At 44.9% G+C, this 21,307-nt stretch overlaps 2 protein-coding genes across 3 annotated transcripts in view; one reads left to right on the top strand and one right to left on the bottom strand.

Annotated features, from left to right (window-relative positions):
* Positions 1-13,646, bottom strand: part of LOC120826246 (triple functional domain protein-like) — a 55,705-nt gene extending 42,059 nt beyond the window's left edge. For both annotated transcript variants that reach the window (XR_013450877.1, XM_078080929.1), the window contains exons 1-2: positions 13,271-13,646; positions 132-182 (exon numbers count right to left, since the gene is read on the bottom strand). Coding sequence is in view for 1 of the 2 variants with exons in the window: in XM_078080929.1 (XP_077937055.1) it covers positions 132-182; positions 13,271-13,340 (121 nt within the window). In the remaining variant the exon portion in view is untranslated. The remainder of the gene's footprint in view (positions 1-131; positions 183-13,270) is intronic.
* A 3,092-nt stretch (positions 13,647-16,738) lies between these two features.
* On the top strand, positions 16,739-21,103 carry cfap90 (cilia and flagella associated protein 90). Its single transcript, XM_040188905.2, has 3 exons — positions 16,739-16,962; positions 17,924-18,040; positions 20,846-21,103. The coding sequence occupies exons 1-3, from the start codon at positions 16,846-16,848 to the stop codon at positions 20,984-20,986; spliced, it is 375 nt and encodes a 124-aa protein (XP_040044839.2). The 5' UTR covers positions 16,739-16,845; the 3' UTR covers positions 20,987-21,103.
* Positions 21,104-21,307: the final 204 nt, after the last annotated feature.

The raw sequence follows: 21,307 nt of genomic DNA, 5'->3' as shown, positions 1-21,307 counted from the left end.
TGTGTCTGTGTGTGTGTCTTCATATTTCCACCACGCACACGAAAACTGACAAGATGAGGATGAAATATCAGCTGTGAAGTGTTGGAGCAGTGGGTGTGTTGTGTTTTTGGACTTGTGCATGTTGATTTTACCTGCAATCTGGCTCGATACGTCTCCTTTGGGCTCTTTAGGGAGGGAGCCATCTGTAGGACACACACACACACACACAAAAAGGGGTTTCATTACCAACATAGAAGTAGAGCAGATTTAACCCCAAAACAAATACGGAAAGGCGGATTGAAAAGAATACACAACAAACCAACAATGGCAAGGTTCTTAAAACAGTCCCCTAACTTTGCCGATCGACTCAAAAAAAAAAAAATTTCACATCTAAATCACTCGTAACACTTCTTTACTGACACATCGCATCCAAACTCCCAAAATGGTCACAGAGCCAAAACGGCGTGACGAGAAAACATGGCTGAGAGTCCACAGCCACTCAGCTCAGTGTGGCTGCACAAGCTAAATGCTAACATCCGCATGCTAACACGTTGTTGTGAAGCAGCCACGTGGGTTCATCGCGTGGACTATTTTGGTTTTGGGTAATGCAGGTGAGAGAAAACGCATTGTTGGGCCTGAAATATTTTGACAAGAACATGTTTTGATGTGATGATCAGTGTGACGGTTTCGTGTTCATAGCCGGTGAGGTGTGTTTATGCTCTTCAGAATCGCCGCGCATATTTTTGTCACTCAACAAGAACATTTTCCTGGATTTCCGTTACACAACTTTTGAACAAAACTGCATATTTATAACGGCTGAATTTGTACAACTTTGTTGTTAAAATGCCAAAACATGCATGACCTCCACAAGCTAAACGTAGAACCAAGGCTGATGGGAATACCATTCATTGGCTAAGCGAGTATTATAATTGCAAATTTGCTCATTTTGAAGAAAACAAATTCCGGTGTGCCGATTGTATGAGATAAAAAGTCCAGCAATCATCAAAGTTCTTATTGTTCCTCCTGAGGGGGACATACATGTCTGTACCAAATGTCTTGGCAATCCATCCCATCACTGGTTGTGTAGCGTTTCACTCCAAAACACAAACAATCACACACTGTTGACATTGCTGTCAGTGCGGTTTTTAAAAAAAATCCGCTGAATTGCTTTACAGCTAAAAAGGGAAGCGTTGGAGGACAAAGAGAACCCTCATGGGTTTGTTCTGCATTATATAAAAGGTCAATGGAGACTTGTTAAGTAAACCAAGAACGTATGTATGACAAACACTTGTTATTTTTCATAAATAGGAGCATGCTCAATTCCACTGGCGTGATCTGCCGCCCGTCTCCACCTACGATTATTACACCAACCGAGCACCAATCTGTTCCACGTCCTACCAACACTGGACCGCTCATCCTCCTGTCGACCAGACGTCCCGTGACCACGAGGGCCGCTGGCATCTCGGGCCGACGCCAACAGTCGGCCCATTGATCCGGCCACTGGTGTGACGCGCTCGGGGTCAAGCCTTACCCGACACGTAAGCGCTGCTCAGCTGGCTGACTCAGTGACACGGCGTTCTGACTCAGGCTGGACTCCTCCCCCTTTAGCCTCACAGACGGCGAGAAGATGGGGGTCCGTACTGAACAACGACTCGTATTTAACAATACGGAGACCTGAAGTACGCGGAGAATGCTTAACGGTACGCGTGGGGTGCGATTGAAATTCGTTCTGATCTAGTGATTACGTGCTTCCTTTGGGGAAACTGACTCAAAAACAGGTTTTGGCCGTTTCCTTCCTCTGCACACAAAATATCCCGTCACACACCTCAGTGCGCTCAAGCAAGGAGGCACACGTCGACACACACACACACGGTCAAAGTGAAATGCTAGATTCCAGGCGCTAACACAGAGCCTCAGTTGTGACCAATTTAGCATCGTCCACATGCCAGTAAGTCAAATCAAGTGTCCCCGCTCACTTTTCAGAGAGATTTCATCCGCGGTGTTAAAGTCCTCCACCATTAACGCTGAACCACGATCATTTGCCAGTAATTCTTCCACGAGTTGCAATGAAATTAAATAATTATTATGTAGTTTCAGCAACGTTAGGTCTTAGTTTTCAGTTATCCAACTTATGCCATGTTCTTGTCACATTAGATAAAAATAAATAGCGCTAAATCCATTCAATTTGGGTTAATTTTACTTCAATGGACAACTTAATCCTATTTTAAGACGATGTTTAATACTTAGACTGAATTCCACAATAGAGGAAACCAGCCAGTCTGAACACAATCTCTATGGTTTTGCTAGAAAAACTGGTTTAAAACCAATAAAAGAAAAAAAAAGGTGCATAGCAGAACCAAACCACGGTCTTTAGGGCGGAGCTTCATGCCGAGGCGACACGCAGAGGGGCGGGGCTTACCTGCAATCACCTGAACCTGTTGTTGCTGCAGCTACAAATCTAAAGGACGGATCATTAAACAGTGGCTCCGAGTTAAGACCTGTTCTGCACTGCTCAAAAGCAGAGGGGTGTGTGTGTGTGTGTGTGTGTGTGTGTGTGTGTGTGTGTATTGAGAGTGTGGGCCGGGCCTGGTAAGATTGTATGAACAGACCGTGACCTTTGCCCTTTATGACCTCGCTCTTCAGGAAGAGGAAGTCAGCAATATCCTTCCATCACATTAACAAATCTGTGGTTTCATTTTCCCAGCTAAATCAGTCTTTACGATAAAATACTTCTTTCTGTGACGTCTTCCGTTCCTTAGTGGCCACTTGAGTGATAGACAGTAATCACCCGCTTTGTTTTAGGGATATTTAGTCGGTGCAACATAAAGCAGCACCTAACATATATAACTACACTGTACACAAACCTGTTAGCAACGTCGCTGCAGGGTCCTGTGTTCAGAGGGAAGCACTAAAGTCTGAGGGATTTTCCTCCACAGCGGTGAACCTGAGACAACGTAACAGGGCATGAATGGGACGAAGGAGCCGGGGAGGAAATAGAAAGACCAAACACCCACATACTTCACATATTTGCAATGCCAAAGATGTCCACTCCGGCCGCAGCGTGCAACACTTTAACAGCGGTGGTCCACAGCAGCGGGGGGCGGCGGTCTCATCACAATCTAAACACGGGGCGCTGTGGCCGAGCCAGGAGTCAAAAAAGGACACGATGCACGTTGCGCGTGTTTGCATAAAAAGACAGATGGACAGCTTTGAAGGGAGGCTTTTCCTCCGACATGTGGCCTGTTGAAGCAGTGTTAATCCCACAACACACACACACACACACACACACTGAGCTACAGCCATAGTAGGTTAAGCCAAGCGCTGAAACGCCAGCCAAGCTATCTGGACTGAGTTAACAGATCGGACACACATCTAACGGCTGCGGCGGATATGAAAAAGCTAACAGATGCAACAGTCCCATAAAACATCCAAAGACCCCCCCGCCCCCCCTCACCCCGTCTCACCAAAACATGTAAACGCTCTAAGACACAGTAAACTCGCCCTCAGCTCTGCTGAACACCGGCCAGACTGTATCCTCAAACCACGGCTCCCTCTCGTCCTGACATGGCGCTGCCGTCTCTGAGTCAACACGAGACCACCCTCTCCGCGGGCCCCCGCCTCTCCCCTCTGTCCCTCTGTCGGCGGGAACACTCATCGGTTGACTCATGAGCACGGTAGGAAAGAACCCCCGCCCCTTCATTTACACATACCTATTGTCCGGCTCACAGGCACAAAGACAATGAGTAGTCCCCGGCGGTCGAAGGCGACTGGGAGAGGTAGATAGTGCTGGAGGGGGGCTGGCTAGCATTTAAATGTCACCGGGCCACGCAGGACACCTTTAACAGAGACGGGCCATCTGGTTCTGGTTGCCTGGCAATCGGACCGCAGGTCGCGAGATAGCTGATGTGAGAGTGAGACTTGTGGGATGTGTGTATGATGCCCACTCGTGGAACTGACGGGGGTATTTAGCACCAAAGTAGTAGGTGACCCTATTTTCACAACCCCTGAAGAAGGTGGGATGGGCGAGTGTACCGAGGTTCACGGGTGCTTGTGTGAGACGGTTTGGAGTAAACTGCTCCGAGTGAGGCCTCTCTCTGCTGGTGTGCGTGTCTTTGCGCGACACATCTCGGCAGAGAGAACAAAAAGATCAAAAGTGTGATCTTGTGTAGGCGGTCTCAACTCTCGCTGTCTCAAATGCCATAAAACCCGTAAAAGTAAGTAAGGGAGGAATTACCAGCTGAACATAAATCTTCTGAGATACTAAGTAGTCTAATTAATGAAAGCTAAACCGCTTAGCTTATTGTTTAGCTGCGACTGTATCTAAAAGATTGTGGAACTTTATGTATTGCAGGTTAAGAAAGACGGTTGACAGTTTTTCAAAAAGAACCATTTAGAGTAAGAGCACAATATCTTGCTATTTACCATTGTATACAATGCATATGCTAAGCCATTTCAATGAGAACTTTTATTGTTGAATTTCCACCGTGCATGAGCAAATATGTGTGCAGAACGCAGCATTTTGCTTCCCGGTTACTTTATGGACGTTTGTGGTTTTCAAGATATTTGTCTGGACTGTGCACATATTTGAAGCTGATCTGGTATCTGACAGACGTGACCAATCCACGTTGAGTACAGGATCCGTGTCTGCTGGGTACATTCAGTCCGTCATGATCAACTTTAACCTGAAAACCAGCTTCCCCGTGCACCTGCACGCGCAACCCTGACGGGATTCATTAACGTCAACTAGCGACGATGAAATCAAACACATCACTGTGTGCGCGCCACAGTACGTTTAGCAGGAAATGCACAGCTGGCTGTGTTAGGTAACGCACCATAAATCATTGAGCAACACTAAATATATGAAATGGTGTGTTATGTTGCGCTCGCGCGGGATCCCCGGTGCAGAGGAGTGTCCCTGTCGGATTGTGCAGCAGTGATGACAAAGCGCTGCCCTGCCGATCAGGATTTAGAGCTTTAAAAGCTCTGAAGGACCTCCACGGACACACAAACGCCCCCCCCGTTTGCATCGGATCCACTTCTCTGGTTTACCGGCGCTCGGCGGGAGGGACGGCGCGCGAGAAGGAAGGCGGCGAAAGAAGAAGTGAGCGTGATGAGAAGGGCAGCGGTGAGACGGCAGTTTTGAATGCACCGGAGACACAAAGAAAAAGGAGCACAATGGTCTTTCAGGACTCGTCCTAGTTTGGTTCCCGCTCTCTCTCTCTCTCTCTCTCTGTCACGCTCTCCTCTCAAAATAGGAGCACAGTGCAGTCTTGCAGAAATCGTTCACACTGATCCTAATCAATTGCAAGCTGATGCAATTATTGCACCGAGTGGTTTTATTGGCCGGGAGAAACTGTTCCCACAGCTCTGCACACGTCTCTACACCTCTCCTCTTTTTATCATCTTTACAAGGTCTCCCTCACTCCCTCTGCCTTTGAGTTTCTCTCCACCACCTGCACTAAATAGACTTCTTTACAGGACAATAAAATCATTCACTCGATCCGGGGCTTATTGTTTATGCGCCTCGAACAAGAATGCGTAAAGAAAATGGTTATCTGCGTCGTGGGATTTCACGGCCACTTGCAGCCCACCTCCGTCTTCTTCCCCGCGTTCCTCTTCGCCTCCCCCTCGACTCCTCCCCCCCCTCTCGTCCCAGCTTGTTTCAGGGGGAGACGGAGGTAAGAAGCAGGGGAAGAAAAGTCCCAGAGCTCACGGCAATTAGTTATCACGGCAGAGAAATTAGCGAGCGAGAGCACGGCGACGAGAGGGAAAAGTGGGACAAGCTCCTTTTTATAAATGCACAGAGGCAAGAGGTGCGTGCGTGTGTGTGTATGTGTGTGCATGTGTGTATAGTATCATGTTTTTCATTGCCAACAGCCTAAGATTAATGTAGTATATAATTTTCAATAACCTACGAAATACATTCCTTGACTCGCAAGTCTTCCCGATGCGGATAAACGGTGTTTTTAATGCATCTTTATATGCAGCGCGTCATCCGGCCTCGGGCTACGCACCACGGAGAGACCCCATTCACGCCCATCAGCTGACCTTTGGTCTTATCTCGTCCGTATCGTGTGTGTCTGTCTGTTTGTGTGAGCGGTAAAGCCTCACTGATAGCGCAGGCCTTTGTTGACCTGACCTGCTCGTTGAGCCCCCCCAAAGCCTCCCTTTCAGCACTGGAAAAAAAACCCAACATCCACTAACACGCTCTAACATCTGGATTTTGTCTTTGGTGAGAAACGCTGGGGTCAGAATTGGATCCCAGGACTAAAGGCTGGCGACGCTTTGTGACGCATGCTGAAGTGCACATGCAATAAATTAAATCTGAAGAGACGCAGACAAAACACACAATTTCATTCCACAACTATCCCACCCTCTTGTTTGAGAGTTTGGAATAAGTGAATAAAAACAAAAAGAGCTTTCATTTCACCTCAAAGGGTTTTGGTTTAAAAAAAAAGGTTCGCCCTTGGGTTACCGTGGTGACCGACTAGCAACCCAGACTTGTTTGATGGACGCGAAAGCAAGATGTAAAATGCAGCGTGTGTATTTATAAGTTACACTAATAATTTACACGTCGCCTTGTCGTGGGACAAAGGGGCTCCCACCGTTCTTATTGTGTTTAGATTGCTGATTAACTTTAAGAGTTGCGATGGTGTCAAGAGATGGCCAGAGTAGATTACCCAAAAGACAGGAAGCAAACAGCTAGACAAGCTCTGAGCAGAAAGGTACCAAAATCTACCAACCAGCTTAATGAAAGTCCATATAAAATAAGCGTTGTAGGCGTGCGTGATGCGTCCTGGTCTGCGTTCCAGGTGTGTACATTTTAAGACGTTGTAATATATTTTTAATCGCCGTTTGATGGGTTGAAACCGTAATCTCCGGTGTGTTTCAGGACACTTTATCATGAGCATGCAGGCAAGTCCAAACATTGGACACACGACTACAGTGTAACGGCAAAGTGAACCTGACCCGGCTGACCGGTCCTCACGGGCCTGTGAGATGATACGCAGATCAGCAACAAAGGCCTTGACCTGAATAAAGCAGCGTGCCGCCCTCAGCATCAAGTTTACCACAGAAATTGTCTAACAAAATATTTTTTCCGAGAAAAGTCCTGCATAGCGTAGCATTTGAAAGTGTCTTCATCGGTATCTTCATACTACAAAGGAGCGGGAGTGGCTGTATTTGAGCGGGATTACAGGTAGTGTTGAATCCGCAACGATCTCCTCATCTCCACGGAGCATTTAAGCGTCTTTAAGCTCGATGTTTAGCTCAGTGTTTCTCTCGCGGCGTTGTTGTTTTTCGCACGGCAGTGGTTTTCCGTACGTTTCCTGCTAAACGCCAACAGACGAAAGCTCGCGGCCAGCTGGGGAACATAGTGGAGTAGTTAGCAGCTAAAGAGCTACCTCGGGGGCCACAGACACCAGAAGCACGGGCACGAGGAGCGAACGGGACCTCGGGCGGTGGTCAGAAACGAATGTCCACGATGCCACTCAGCTGCTGGGTGTGTTATCGAAAGAGGAAAGGGAAATGAGGCGGCACCTGAGTCGGAGAATGGCTCGCGGCGTCGGTGGAGTCTGAAAGCAGGACAGGTTCCAGTAACAGCGCCGGGCTTTACGAATGGGCACTTTCTGTCATTTTGAATCAAGCCCGTCCCACGGGCTTCGTGCACTGACCCTGATCTGCCGCGTCGTTCTTGTCATTGGACCGAGAGGCCGGCGACTCTGTCCGAATGCTAATGATTAAAAACAACTTTGATCGCACTGCCGCGGCCTTCAACAGATGATAATTCAAACAAGAAAAGAAACACAATCCTCCCACTCACACTGACCTCAGGGGATTTGGGGGGGGGGGCGGGTTAACTCGGCTTGCTGTAATCTGCCTTTAAAAATTAATGCAACTGCACCTGTTACTACGGATGAGAAAGATTATGCGTTGACACAACTACTCGGGGGAAATGAGAGCAATTTGAATTATTTATCCCTCACCAACCTGCCAATGATTTCAGCGTATTTCTGCTGGTATGACAGAACGGAGTTGTGAAAGTGGATGAGGCTGCACTGCTGCATCTTCTCACCATGTGTTTGTGCTTTGGTTGACGAATGCCTTTCTAACTGAAACACGTTTTTGATGCCACAATAAAGGGGACAGCTCTGGTAGTGTTTTTCATCCTCGTGCTTTAGTTTAATCTCCAGCTCCTTTTTCAAAAAGCTCTTTACCCAGACATCCCTTTGCCCTTGATTGAAGTTGCCTGGCTATATAAAAGGCTAAAAACCTCATAACCATCATCGCCTGGCTTCCATCTATTATACTCACTCCTCTCTACTGCACAAAAGTGCAGTTGCTCAGAGGTGTGTGTGGGGTACCCGATATTCTGCAGCCGAGCGCGCGCGTGCATGCGTGCGTGCGTACAAATGTGGCTCACTGTGGGTGTAAATGTAGTACGCTGTGGCCGTAACAATACAAAGACAGCGAGAAGACGAGGTGGAGGAGACGGTGGGAACGGCAAATCAGAGAAAGTGCTCGTGTGAGCAAATGTGAGAGGAAATTCAGCGGCTGCGTGTCACAGAGCCACTCGCACGGTGCCCCACATGACGCCCGAGCGTCAACAAGTTATCCTGATTACTCCGCCTGCGCTTCTGAGAATTTGTCGTTCTGATGCACCGATTGCTGAGCGCGGAAACCTTTTATGCAACCGAGTTCTGCTCGTCTGTTGCCTAAAAATGGGGATTTATCGAATGGTGGTTGTCTGTGTGATAGCGAACACGCCTGAGCCAATAGCACTTTGCGGTATTAGATCGATGAATCCTCCTATATCACTTGAATATATCCGGGTGTGTCCAGAGAATTGTGGACAATGTTGCCAATCACAAACAGAACTGCTCGATAACTTCAAAGTCATTTCGTTTGTCAGGTTCTCCAGCAATTAATTCCTCAATTCCTCTGAATTTTGAGACTATTTACATCGCAATACGTACACGGCCTCTCCCCTACATATTCAAAATCATTAAACTTCTGGGGTGTAGAAGATTTACTGTGTTTTACCGTTAAAGGCTACTAAGATGTGCTGCAGCGATCTTCTCTGAATCTGAAGGGATTTGTCAAGTCAGACAAAAAACAAGAACTGATGACGCTATCAAGTGCCGTCAAGTTGCACTGCGGGAAACGATGCATCCGGTGTTTTTGGGGGTGTGGTTTTTACTAAAGGCTGAAAGTCAGGATGTAGAACCAGCTGGTTATCTGTGATTACAAGTTCTGAACAACCTGTCACGGTAAACAAGCCAAAAACAAAAACAAACCTGTTAGCGAGAAAGGAACAAAAAGAAACACCCCAAATCGTCAGTGGTTTGTGTGCAATGATTCACTGTCGTTTACTTCCGTCCCGGGAACAACGGGAAGAGGAGAGAAATCTGCGGCGTACAGCATCCGGCTTCCGCCCCTGCTCTGTTTGACTTGCCAGCTTTAAGCCTGGAGGAAACCTTACATGAGGGACCTCAATCAGTCTCCATCTCCTGGATCAATATCCATTAGCCCCCGAGTGTGTGTGTGTGTGTGTGTCTCATCCGGGGCGAATGGGCCCGAGTCATAAATGTAAGCTCTGGATCAGATTTCCCCCCCACTGCTCCGATTTTTTTTTACTCATTCTTGCACAAACGCACGTACACACACACACACACACACACACACACACCGATGCTCATTCAAACGTACGGACCGACCGACCCTGTGAACGGCGCGCTGCAGCCTCAAAATGTTCATTCATGGAGGCCTGGCAGTGTGTTCTTTTCGACAAGTGCCCAGCAAGTAATAACTGCAGGAAATCAACACTTTATCAGCCTCTTAGTCACCGCTGGAGTCAGAGATATGTTTAGTGTGGAAAAACACGATGATTGACAACATGCCACAACGAAACTCCCCGTCTCAGAGCTCTGAGGCCTCGGTATTAATTCCTGTCTGGAAGACAGGGGGGAGAGACGGAGGGAAGCGCTTTTTTATTAGATGTCATTTTGCATTAGGACAATGAGGCCCAACACGATGCAACAAGAATGAAAGAGGGAGGAAACCATGAAACAGACATTGGCTGATGAACACACAGACAGCAGACAGGGGGGGGGAGAAAAGGAGACCAAATACATAAGGATGGAAAAGGAGATGGGGGCGGGATGGGAGGGAGGGTGAGGGGGGGCATTGCCTGTGGTGAGACACTCAAACCTATGCATGTCAAAACAAGATTCACAGATTTACAAGGAGAAAGTTTCCTGAGAAGAACCGAGAGGCGTGATGCTCTCGCCCTCCATCCAGCCTGTTGTGGAGAACCATCAGTGAACCTTCTACACTCGGGCCTTTTGGGGGGCGGGACGGGTTCACTACTGGGACGAACCTCAGCAGAAATGCTCCGCTTTGAACTGTTTGAGCTTTTAACCGCACACATTTATTCAGCGCCAGCTTACTTGGACTCTTTCAAATACAAACCAGACAGTGCTCGGAAAGAAACGGGTTTACAGGCATTAACATCGCTACACACTGTTTTGGGAAGAGATTGGCTTGACTTTTGCTTTGAAACAGAAGTCGCTGCACTGATCACGTGTTTACAGTCAATATCTGTGCACGGTTATCATCATCTCATGATGGTCAGGTGGTCAATCGCTGTCCTATTGATACTACTACTGATGCCAGACTCTCGCTGCGGAGTAGAACAACACTGAATCCATTTCTACATCTTTCAAACAGACAAATTAGCAGTTTCACCTGAAAAAAGATCCACACGGTTAGGTGAGTGTCGTGTTTAGGTTAAGAAGATTGTTGTGCTTTGGGTGCATTGAGGCAGGACATCCATCTCCGCCCATCGCTATGGCGATCGAGAGGATGCTTCACGCACAGGTGTGTTTCGGCCTGGTGCTTATTTAACAAATAGTTAAAACATTCATATGATTTTTTTTGCCAGCGGCAGATAGTAGCATGAAATGTTCATTCATGATCCTTCAAGTGCTTTTGTTAAAAACAGACAAAGATTTGTTTGCAGCAGTAGCCCCACTACTGCAAGAGAAATATATGTGAAATGACAAATCATTACTTATGTCACTCATTCTCTTAAACTAGCAACAGAGATGTTAGAGTAGTGTTCGTAAATAATTAGCTATTCTAAAACTGCAATCCATGACTTCTGCAGATGGCCTTGTGGTTAAAATAAGCACAGCCTATCTAACATTTTAATTACATCTAATTAGCAACAGATTTGATTTTAAAAAAGCTGCAGCTGTTCTTCGTCAACAAAACATACAAAGTGTGGTTGTAAGTGAGTTACAGGATGCCTTTCTCCCTAAAAAGGAGGCCAGCGAATCGGCTCAATATAAATACTGAACATCCCTCTTGGGCTTATTATCTTGCTTAACATAAAACCGCAGGAGCCAGAGGCTGGATGTCAATACTCTGCTACCCCCCACCCCCCCTTGTTTACACCCCTCAAACTGTACAAAACATCCCTTCGACCACATGACAGCGCGTAAGACAAGACAGTGATTTGGCAGATGAACAGTACACGCAGTGCATCACCATTATCCGTCCGTCATTTCATCCACCATGCCACAAGTTCCTATTTAAGAATCGCTTACGGGTGCTTCACTGGTAGGGAACAACTACCGCTGTTCACATACAATACTTTATATAATAGATACAATCAGTAAGCTAGATGGGCGTGCGAGGATGACACTGGCAGAAATGACATCAGGCGCTTGATCTAATTTACTACTTGCAGTGAGTGAACATGGCTAGAGGGTTATCTGGCACATTCATCCATGAGCTCATTCACCCCATGCATCCACGTTACATTCAACTGTATCCCAGGAAACACATTAGAATATATATTATCAATCTTTGCTCAGGGCGGTATCAACCGTTACACTGAATAGGGGCAAAGAAACGAATAGTAAATATGACATCCGTACATATGTGTTCACTGTGCACAGACAGCTGGTTGAAATAAATAAAAACGCCATTGATTTCTAAGACCCCTTGAATCTCTGCTAGGACCCCTGGAATTCACATTTTATGAGCCATTGTTGCAGCCCTGGAAATGTCTGCAGGCCTGTGTCAGGACTTCAAGTCCACAGTCCATACTGGTTAATTAGCCTACTTGGCTAATGTTAGCAGTCTGTGCGCGCGAGCGTGCGACGTGTAATGGTGTCCAAAAGCAACATTCCACGCGTGAATCAGTGTGCAATCTCATTCGGCGGGGTAATCTCAAACAGCAAACCGGGCTATTGGTAAAAGGCAGCCTTTTGGCCTTGATAGCGGTGTTGCACGGCTAGCTTAGCCTGCACAGTGCACACCCAGGCTATGTGTGCCACGCCATGTATTGTTTACATAGCGTCCACGGTCGCGCTATTTTTGACAGCACAGATCGCGAAGCAAAACAAATACGTTGACGGAATAGTGAATTTAGGACGTTGTCTGTGTTTGTACTTCACGCGCAAATAAGCCGTTTGGACAGACGCGAGCTCGGTCAACTGACTGGCAGGCTAGCGATGCTAAACCAGCTAGCATTTGTCAGCTAACCAAGCAGACAGGATTCACCAAATCCAATTCAGGATTCACTAGCTAGCAGGCTAACACTCAAAGCTAACGTTGGGAGTAGTTGTTGAAACGCCAGTTCATTACCGGACAAACCGCGACCTGCTTCTTCTTTCGATCAAAGTAAAGCACAGTCTCTCCCCTGGATTTAGACAATAGTAAATCATCCATACAATCTTAGTTCTCCATTTTTCTAAATCAGTTGCGCTGATTCCAAACCTGTCGGGCTTTACGTGCACCGACACACACACACATCTGCCATGCTTTCCTTTCTGGGTCAAAGTTACACCCCACACCAGCAGGGCAACAAGGCGAGGTGTTTGCGTGTTTCGCTAAAAAGAGAAACGTGTTTTGGAGAAAAGTAAAGCAAAGCGAACAAAGTTGCGACGAATATAGCCGAGTGTCCGAAGATGGAACTCGGACTAATAGCGACTAAGCTAACGTTGCCTGGCTACACAGTCCGGTCGGGCTATCCGACCATTTACTTGACATGAACTCAATAAACCACTTATGCAGATGTCAGTGACTGTATTTGGCATCTGTACACGTTGAACACGTTGTTTATAACAACAGCTATGGCATCCGTGGGCTCGAGACGTCCCTATCATTAACTGTGAGCCCCCCCCCTCCAAATAACAGTCAACACATTCGGGAACAATGTCCCTCGCGTAGCTGCTCTCCGCGGTGCCCGGTCCGACCTCCCCCGGCTCATCACTCGGCTTACCGGTCTTGAATAACGCCGCTATGTCGCCAGCGTCCTTCGTCGTCTCCTCCGCTCCTTCCCCGGAGCTCATGGCTGCCGCAACCCGAACCCTGGAGCTCAGCTACTCCCGAGTAGATCCCCCCCCCCCCGAAAAACGACGGCAAGGCGGCAGGAAAACACTTCCGTCCCGACGAAAACGCCGTTAGAGACCCACGGGCGGTTGCGGCGACTCGCGGGCGCTAGCGGAGCCATCTGCGGACATCCATCTTGGCGTAACTGGAACCGATCAGCCGGGGGCACCGGGTTCCTCCTCGGAGTGGAGCCGAGGGGAGCGTAACCGTAGCGCGGAGGAGACGTAAGGGGGGGGGGGGGGGGGGGGGGTCGGGTAGGGGAGGGGCCGGGCCGCCGCTCGGTGGATCTCAGAAAGCTTTCGGAAATGAGCAGGCGGTGGGTCATCAAGGGACGTTTCCGACATCGGTCATGTGGAGAAGAAGAGAAGAAGAAGAAAAGAAAAACCCACACATGGACGGGAAGAAGTCGCCTGCAGGACGTCAGTTGTGATGCTTGTGTTTCGGCAGACTGTGATTCACGTGGCTTACTAAAGCCTCCTGGACAAAGTGGCTAAATGTTACTCATAGTCACTCAGACTGCTAAAGTACAGTCCAGACAGAAAAAGGTCAGCTGCTTCAGTCATGGGCCTCTTCTCGCTGCCTTTGGTCATCTGAGACGTATGGCTGATGCCACCTGCTGGTTCGTGATGGGACTGATGCATCTGCTCAGATAATAAACTTTCAAAAACTGTTCCAAAGTCAGGTGAAATGTTATTAAATTCCACTCCTTTTATAGTAAAATGTCGCCTTGTTGACGTACCATCTGATTGGGTTCACGCTGCATCGCAACACATCATGCATTTTCACGAAACACATTTATGCAATAAATGGGAATAAAGTTGTATTAACACGTCCGTGAAATATCTTCAATTAAATTACTTGTCAAGTCAAGGTTTTCTTGGGACATTATCCATAGTAAGCTGCAAGGCCTCTGGAAACATTCAATTAAACAAGGCTGAGTTTTAACGCTAATCAATTCAGATTGTGTAAAAGGAAGAATTGCAGATTGAAAGCAATTATTGGTCTGATCATCGTGCTTACTGTTTTTCTTTCTGTTGCATATTTGCACATCTGGTGTAATTATTCGTATTGCTGTGACAGTTCATGGTGTTTTCTTTCCTGTGTGGTTGCTGATGTGTTACTTGTTATGTCCAGCAGGTGGGAGACGGATACCAGTGATGGACCGGCTGTCCTCCTCACAGGGAGGGATGAGATGAATCTCTTCTGCACGTGGGCGAAGTTTGCCATCACATTTCTCCTCTCAATGTATTAGCGTTTAATAGTTTTTTTGACCAAATTCATATTCATGGCCTGTCATCACCCTGAAGTTCATTGGTCAAAATCGGTTCCTTTTCACAATAACGTCTTGTTCCTTAATATTGTCCTCTTTAATAACACCTGTTGAAAGGTTATAATCCTAATCTTATGTTGTCCGGGTCAATTGGGTTTGTTATGCCCTTAATTGAACAGGCGATCTTTTGTGTAATCTTTTTATATTGTCCTATAGCGATCGCAGATGTAAACTAACATTCATGCAAACTGTGGTGCGCTTCCATCTTGTGTTTCTGTAGCTACTGATGTTCATAAAGAGGCTCTGTCGCTATCAGATAAACAAGCACAGCTGAAGCTGCCCGGCTTTCTACTAATGAAAACTTCTAGCTCCGAAAATATTCAGCTCTATAAAGAATGTTATGAAGAAGACATTTAATTCCACTTCAATAAAACATTGTCTGAGGCAGGGGAAGAAGATATATTTGGATGAGAAAGAGGCTCAGTAACATTGCTACCATCACTTTAATAATGCCGCATCGTTGAAAAACTTCAGGTGGTTTCATCACCAGTGATTCCTGCCAAATAGCAATATATCCCCCTGAAATGTCAGCAGTAATTACTCCTGTGCTCCGAGACGACCTCTGAAATGAATGGCAGCTGGTGGGTATCGTGTCACATCTCCCTCACTCTGTCTGTTTCTCTCTCTATCACATTGTAGGAACCTACATGGATAAAAACAGGTCAGGTGGGAGACATTGTGAACAATGCTGTCTTAAACACACACACACACACACACACACGCATGCACGCTGTGAAGTGATGGATTAAAACGTTTTTTTTTGTTTGACGAAATAAAACTATTACACAATTATTTCCCTTGTGTATTTTCTCATTATCTCATTTTTATCAAAACACAGTGCAAAATATAATTGAAATCACATGAGAAATTGATGAGGAGACAGTGCTATGACCTCTTTCTGTTAGATATGAAGCTACAATCAGAAGCTGATTAACTTGACAACATGGAAAAAAATCTCAAAGATAAGGTTCTGCGCATAACTCCCAATAAAACTAACTTTCAAGATGGTAAACTTTAAATTATTTATGCTATGCTCCGGTAGCTATATGTTGGCTTTAACTTGATATTTAAAAGCTATAAAAGTGTCTTTCAACCACCCATAGGAAGAAAGTAAATTAAGAACATTTTCTAAAATGTAAAACTGTAAAATTCAAGGATCCCCACAACATTATGGATTGAAACTTCTGGTCAGACAGAAGTTGTTTTGTAGCTACTTTCTCAATTTTACTACAATTAACCTGAGGTGAACCATCTGTATCTTTCCACACTGCAGAGGCACTGGGCGGTTAGCCTACTTATGGTTTATCTAAAGCCCGAGCAATTTGACTTTTGATCAGCCATAACTGAAGCACATATTCCACACTGCTAGAGATATTTTCCATCCAGTCTAATAAAATGTATTCTGCTGCCAGAGTTAAGCACTTTACATGCTGCGAAAATACCCGACTCAGTATAAAAGCATGGCGTTTAAAGGTCTTTACACAGCAGGTTCTGTGAGAAACATTTGAAGGACATTGAATGGGCAAAGGTTATAAGCATGAAGGACAAAGACGGCGATGCAACCCTACGAGGACGTGCCTTAACTTTATTGAAGTCCATTGTCGACTCTCAACGATTCCAAACGATTCTCCCATGGAAATATATAATAAAGCTATAATGGTTGGATCAGTTGAAGAGCTTTAGTCATATGTCCATACCTGTAAATACATCTGCTTAAATAGCCGTACACCTCCTAATGCCAGATTGTCTTTATATAAAGTACTATAACGTTATATCTTTAGTGTAAGGCAACTGTTTTTTCAATTGGTTTTATAAACATATTAAAATACAGAAATCATCTTACAAAGTGGAAAGGAATGGTAGCTCCATAAATTGTATGTATAATAAAGTGATGGTGTCTGAAAGTGTTTTTCAATAAGGTAAACATATTGTAGCGTGCCTTAAGACACGAAACGTTACAATATATAATATAAATATGACACTTTGAAACCGTGAACTTCAGACAACGAAAAGAGTACTTGAAGGCAGCATGTCAAAGTCCGTCTCCTAGCAACCAGACAACAGCGTCGTCGGGCTGAGGATTCCGGTTTCTGATTTTTATTTATCTTTTAGCGAAGGATTTCGGGCCGAACACGATGGACGCTTCGCTCGAGGCTCAAACCAAACCGCTTTCCACCTTGTCCGCGTTCAGTTACATCCCACCGCGACGGAACGACCCCAAACACATGTCGTATTTTAACACTAAACAGACGGTAAAGTGGCCCGCGGGCTAATCGCACTGCTAGCGCTTAGCTAACGTTGGCCATTTTTTTAAAATTTTGTCTTTATTAGTTTTTAAATGTTCGGAAAAAACCCTTTTAGCTCAACAGCGATCAAAACAAAATCTTGTTAATTCACATATATACGGATGGACGGGCAGGGAGATACTGATAAAACGTTAATATCTCAAATTAGTACAAATATTACTTTCTCTCACATTAAACATGTATATATTCAAACAATTGGGTGTACTGTCATTTCCTTAGAAGGTTCAAAACGTGTGTTATTGTTATCCTTGAGGGGTTATTAACAGACAGGAAAACAGCTCAAATAATAATAATACATATCAAATATAAGACAAAAAACGAAAGTAGGCCACTCAACGACATTATGAGGGCGGCCATTCGCAGTGTTTTTATTTCCACGTATATCGGTGTAGTGTCTTTGTTGCTCATGCTGAAAAGTGCCAACCATATTTACAGTTTCAATCAATAGCTAATGCCTTGTTGCGAGGTTGCCCGGCAACCACTTTTAAAAGTGTTTAGGGCATACTAGAACCTACAGAACTATATTGATATTGTGACTCATTGACAACTTCTCTTTGCTTGCGTTAGAACTCAGCCAAGCACAATCTTGGTGCTTTATTAAGAAATACAGTATAATATAAAACAATATAATATAATTTAGGAATCAATAGCTTGGAGCAGTTCTAGGAACAATCATCAATCTACATTAAGAGGTTTTTACAAAAATACCATGAGACCGTCTGTGTACCGCCTGTGATCCACAGCACTTCATTTGAAAACGAATTCTGAAGAAGTATTTGTGTTCGGTGCTTTCGGTTCCACCAACACCTCCTGCTCTTTCCGCAAAGTTGCACAAACGCCCCCCCTCCTTTCTGTTGAGGGCACGCTTTGAATGAGACACAATCAACCTCTGACCCTCTTTCTGCAGGTCCCAGAGGTCTCCACGTACGACCGAGTGTTCCAGCAGGCGGAAGGTTACGATATGAGACTGCACCGAGACGATAGGAGACACTTCAAGGGAAGAGGACTGGACATAAACGAGGAGGTAATGGACACAATTTACTTGTTATTTTGGTTTCTAAGCATCCCATTTAAACTCTCATAGCTTGCTGATGAGGTCAAACTTGAGTTAAATGAATCTGACAGGTGTGCTTAGAGGAGCCTCAGCAAGATATTAGACTTGACCCATTTTAATTTGTGGGAAATATAGAAGTTTCTATATATATGCTTATTTGGTTTGTCGAGAAATCATGGATCTTCCATTAAATGAATAAATAGATTCTTCAGTTATTCAAACTTGGTCATGGATTTTATTTCAATCCAGCGTTATTGCTGCAAAATAAATCTTGATCATAGCTGAAGTTTATTATGACTTGAAACAATACAAATTCAAATTGGTTTTACATTGTATTCATGTTATCACTGTAATGGTAACACTTTTTATGGCAAACATGTCTAAAGTGAAATCAAACTTATAGTCCATTAAAAAGCTGCTAAATACCACTGAATAATTCTTGTAATAGCATATTATAAAACGTTAAGGACTATACGGTCAAGTATTCTAACACTTAATAAACATAATACATTCTCCACCTATTCACACAGTAGGTATTTCTATGGTAAAAGCAGCCAGAGCACATTTATGCATTGCTATCTTATTTATATATTTTCTTTTTTTCCTATTTAAAATGAGTGATCAACATATAAAAGAGAAGAAAACATTAAAAAACACATTGTGTGTTCAAGCATAAATAGGACGGATCACCTGTAGAGGTATGAGTTCATGATCCAGGCCTGGTTCTTTGTTAATGGGCTTCTGTTTTTTGTAAATGGAGCTGGATGAATGGATGTTCTGCATCACATCTCGTATCCATTGGATATGTGATGCACTGGTTAGATCCTACCATTTAAATAAGATTAGGTGTCCAGCAAGAACAAAGAAAACGGCAACATTGCAGTTGTCTGAAATTGAGAACATACCAGAAATAGAAACTGTAAGACATAACGTAATGTTAAAACAGTGAGCCTTGGATGTTATGTCAAGAGAGGATGATCAGAAATGGAGGCGTTATCATCACTCAGCGACATAGATGCTCGCTGGGGTCTGTTTGCACCTGTCACATATCAGGCTGAGGCTTGGAGAGTATATTTATAGTATGTGTATTTCTATCACATCTTAAGTGAAGTTTTAAACTCATAAATTACAGTTCAGCAATGACGTAGGGGAACATCGCCTTATAGCACTGACCACCTACACACTTGGCACACAAACCGACATTTACTCAGCTCATAACACTTTCTCCTGGTGTTTCCTCAAGCTTATTAATGCAAACAGAAAATTGGCAATATGGCTTTTGGAATGTTTTCGTGAGGGTCTAGGTTTAAAAAGTCATAGACATTCAGATTTGACAGAAGTCTATGTTAGAAAATGACTCTACTTCTCATTTGATTCCAATGGTCCCACTTTTTCTTCAATACAACATGATGTCCAAACTGCTCCCTGTCTCCTGTGGTGTTCCGCAAGGGTCGGTCCTCGGCCCCATCCTCTTCATCATTAAAAATTCTCCCCCTCGGTCGTGTCATCAGCAAACATGGGACGTGCTCCCACTGTTATGCTGACGACACACAGCTCTACATCAAGACTTCCCTGAGCCTTTCTGCAGCCATGTCATGTACCACCTCGTCTTGAGGAGATAAAGGCATCGACGAGCAACAACAACTGGCCCGGGCCAAAACGCCAAAAGTCAAGCCCTTTAAACCACAAATCATCAGGTTACTATTTTAACCTGTACTTCCATTTCCCTAACTCCCTAACCTAAAGACATGTTTTCTTACACCGCGTGGGCACTCACATATGTAGTTTCATGACATTTATGCATAGCTTTGTTTCATTTCATCTGCATTATTCATGTCGAGGAAACTAGCTCACAGGCAGGTTCTCGCTCACGGAAAGCAGAGACGGTGGCGAACGAAGCTGTAACACACACGCACTGCTGAGCTTTTAATTACAGCGAGTTGAGCGGCTGGCTCTCGTGCACTTGTGACAGATCCTAATAAATGAGGGCGTTTTCTCTGAATGTGAAACAAAAATGATGTATTGTTTGAACTCTTCAGCGGATGTTGGCGATGTGCTATTTTGTTCGTCCTCTTTCTCACTGTCGGTTCTGCAGATGGTTGGTTCGACCTGCTGGAAGTCAGAGGTGCCCACTGTTCACAAATGTGGGGAAAATGATCACACTGAGGCTCTCTGGGTCAAACTGAGCAACACGTGCATCAGTTCTGTCTAATAGACCATTGAGGATAACAGCTTCATCTGTTGGGGCCATTTTTGCTTCAGCCAACATCGCATCCTATTGGAAATAAGAGGCAAAATGAAGAGTTAGGTGGAGTAATAACCATCTTCCCACCTCAGTACAAGTGTGTCCTCTTCAACTGCACTGATTATAGCTTCATGAAATGATGTCTTATTACGCCGGTACCGAGAATTTTGCCACTGACATGCTTCAGAACAGAAGCAAGGTCAGTGAATTGATAGAATATATCACCTGAAGCTGTTCAGTGAACCAACACCACTTAGTTTTCTGTGGGCGGAAAATGAATAAGTACGGCGACTGTAAAGGCACATTTGTTGATTTTTAACTGCACATTCACCCGGCTCCCATTTCAGCACTAAATATATTAAAGGCATTTACTTTAAAAGCAAATTTGCAATTCAAACCCAAGTGATATTCAACAGGAAAATATGTGGGACTTTTTAAAATTGTAATTTCAATGGCTTATTGATCACAAGGCTAATCCTCAGTTTTAATTGAACTGCTTTGAATATTTATCCCATCTCTCCCAACCACAGGAGAAGTCCAGGGCCGTACCGGTGCGCTCCTCTGCAGAACACGGCCGCCACCCGGTTCCTGAGCTCTGGCAAACAGGCCGGCAGTATGCACGCGTGGGTTGCATAAACGCTGAATTTTTCAGGAAAAACGGGATCTTCTGAAATGTGGACGAAGGATTCGGATCAGTGGCCCCGACTTGAAAGCATGAGGTGTTTGATTTTGCTAAGAGAATAATAAACCAGTGTTATAGTTTACAGATTATTTTTTTTTTTTAATGGGTCCTCTCGAGCCAGCATTTAATTACGTTGATTCATGATATTCTGTCTTTTGTATCGTGATAATAAGCAAGGACAAAGGTTAGCATAAGGGAAATGTGATCCGTCAAAAAAATAACTGTAAATAGGAAGATGTGACCTTTTCGAGGTAGCCGATGTTGGACTTTCTAGTTTGAGGCTGAAATCACTCCATCACTATGAGCCTAA

The sequence above is a fragment of the Gasterosteus aculeatus genome, chromosome 10 (assembly GCF_964276395.1).
Source record: "Gasterosteus aculeatus chromosome 10, fGasAcu3.hap1.1, whole genome shotgun sequence".
Lineage (NCBI taxonomy): Eukaryota > Metazoa > Chordata > Actinopteri > Perciformes > Gasterosteidae > Gasterosteus > Gasterosteus aculeatus.
The sequence above is the reverse complement of the archived record's forward strand: the minus strand, read 5'-3'. Positions and strand labels throughout refer to the sequence as shown.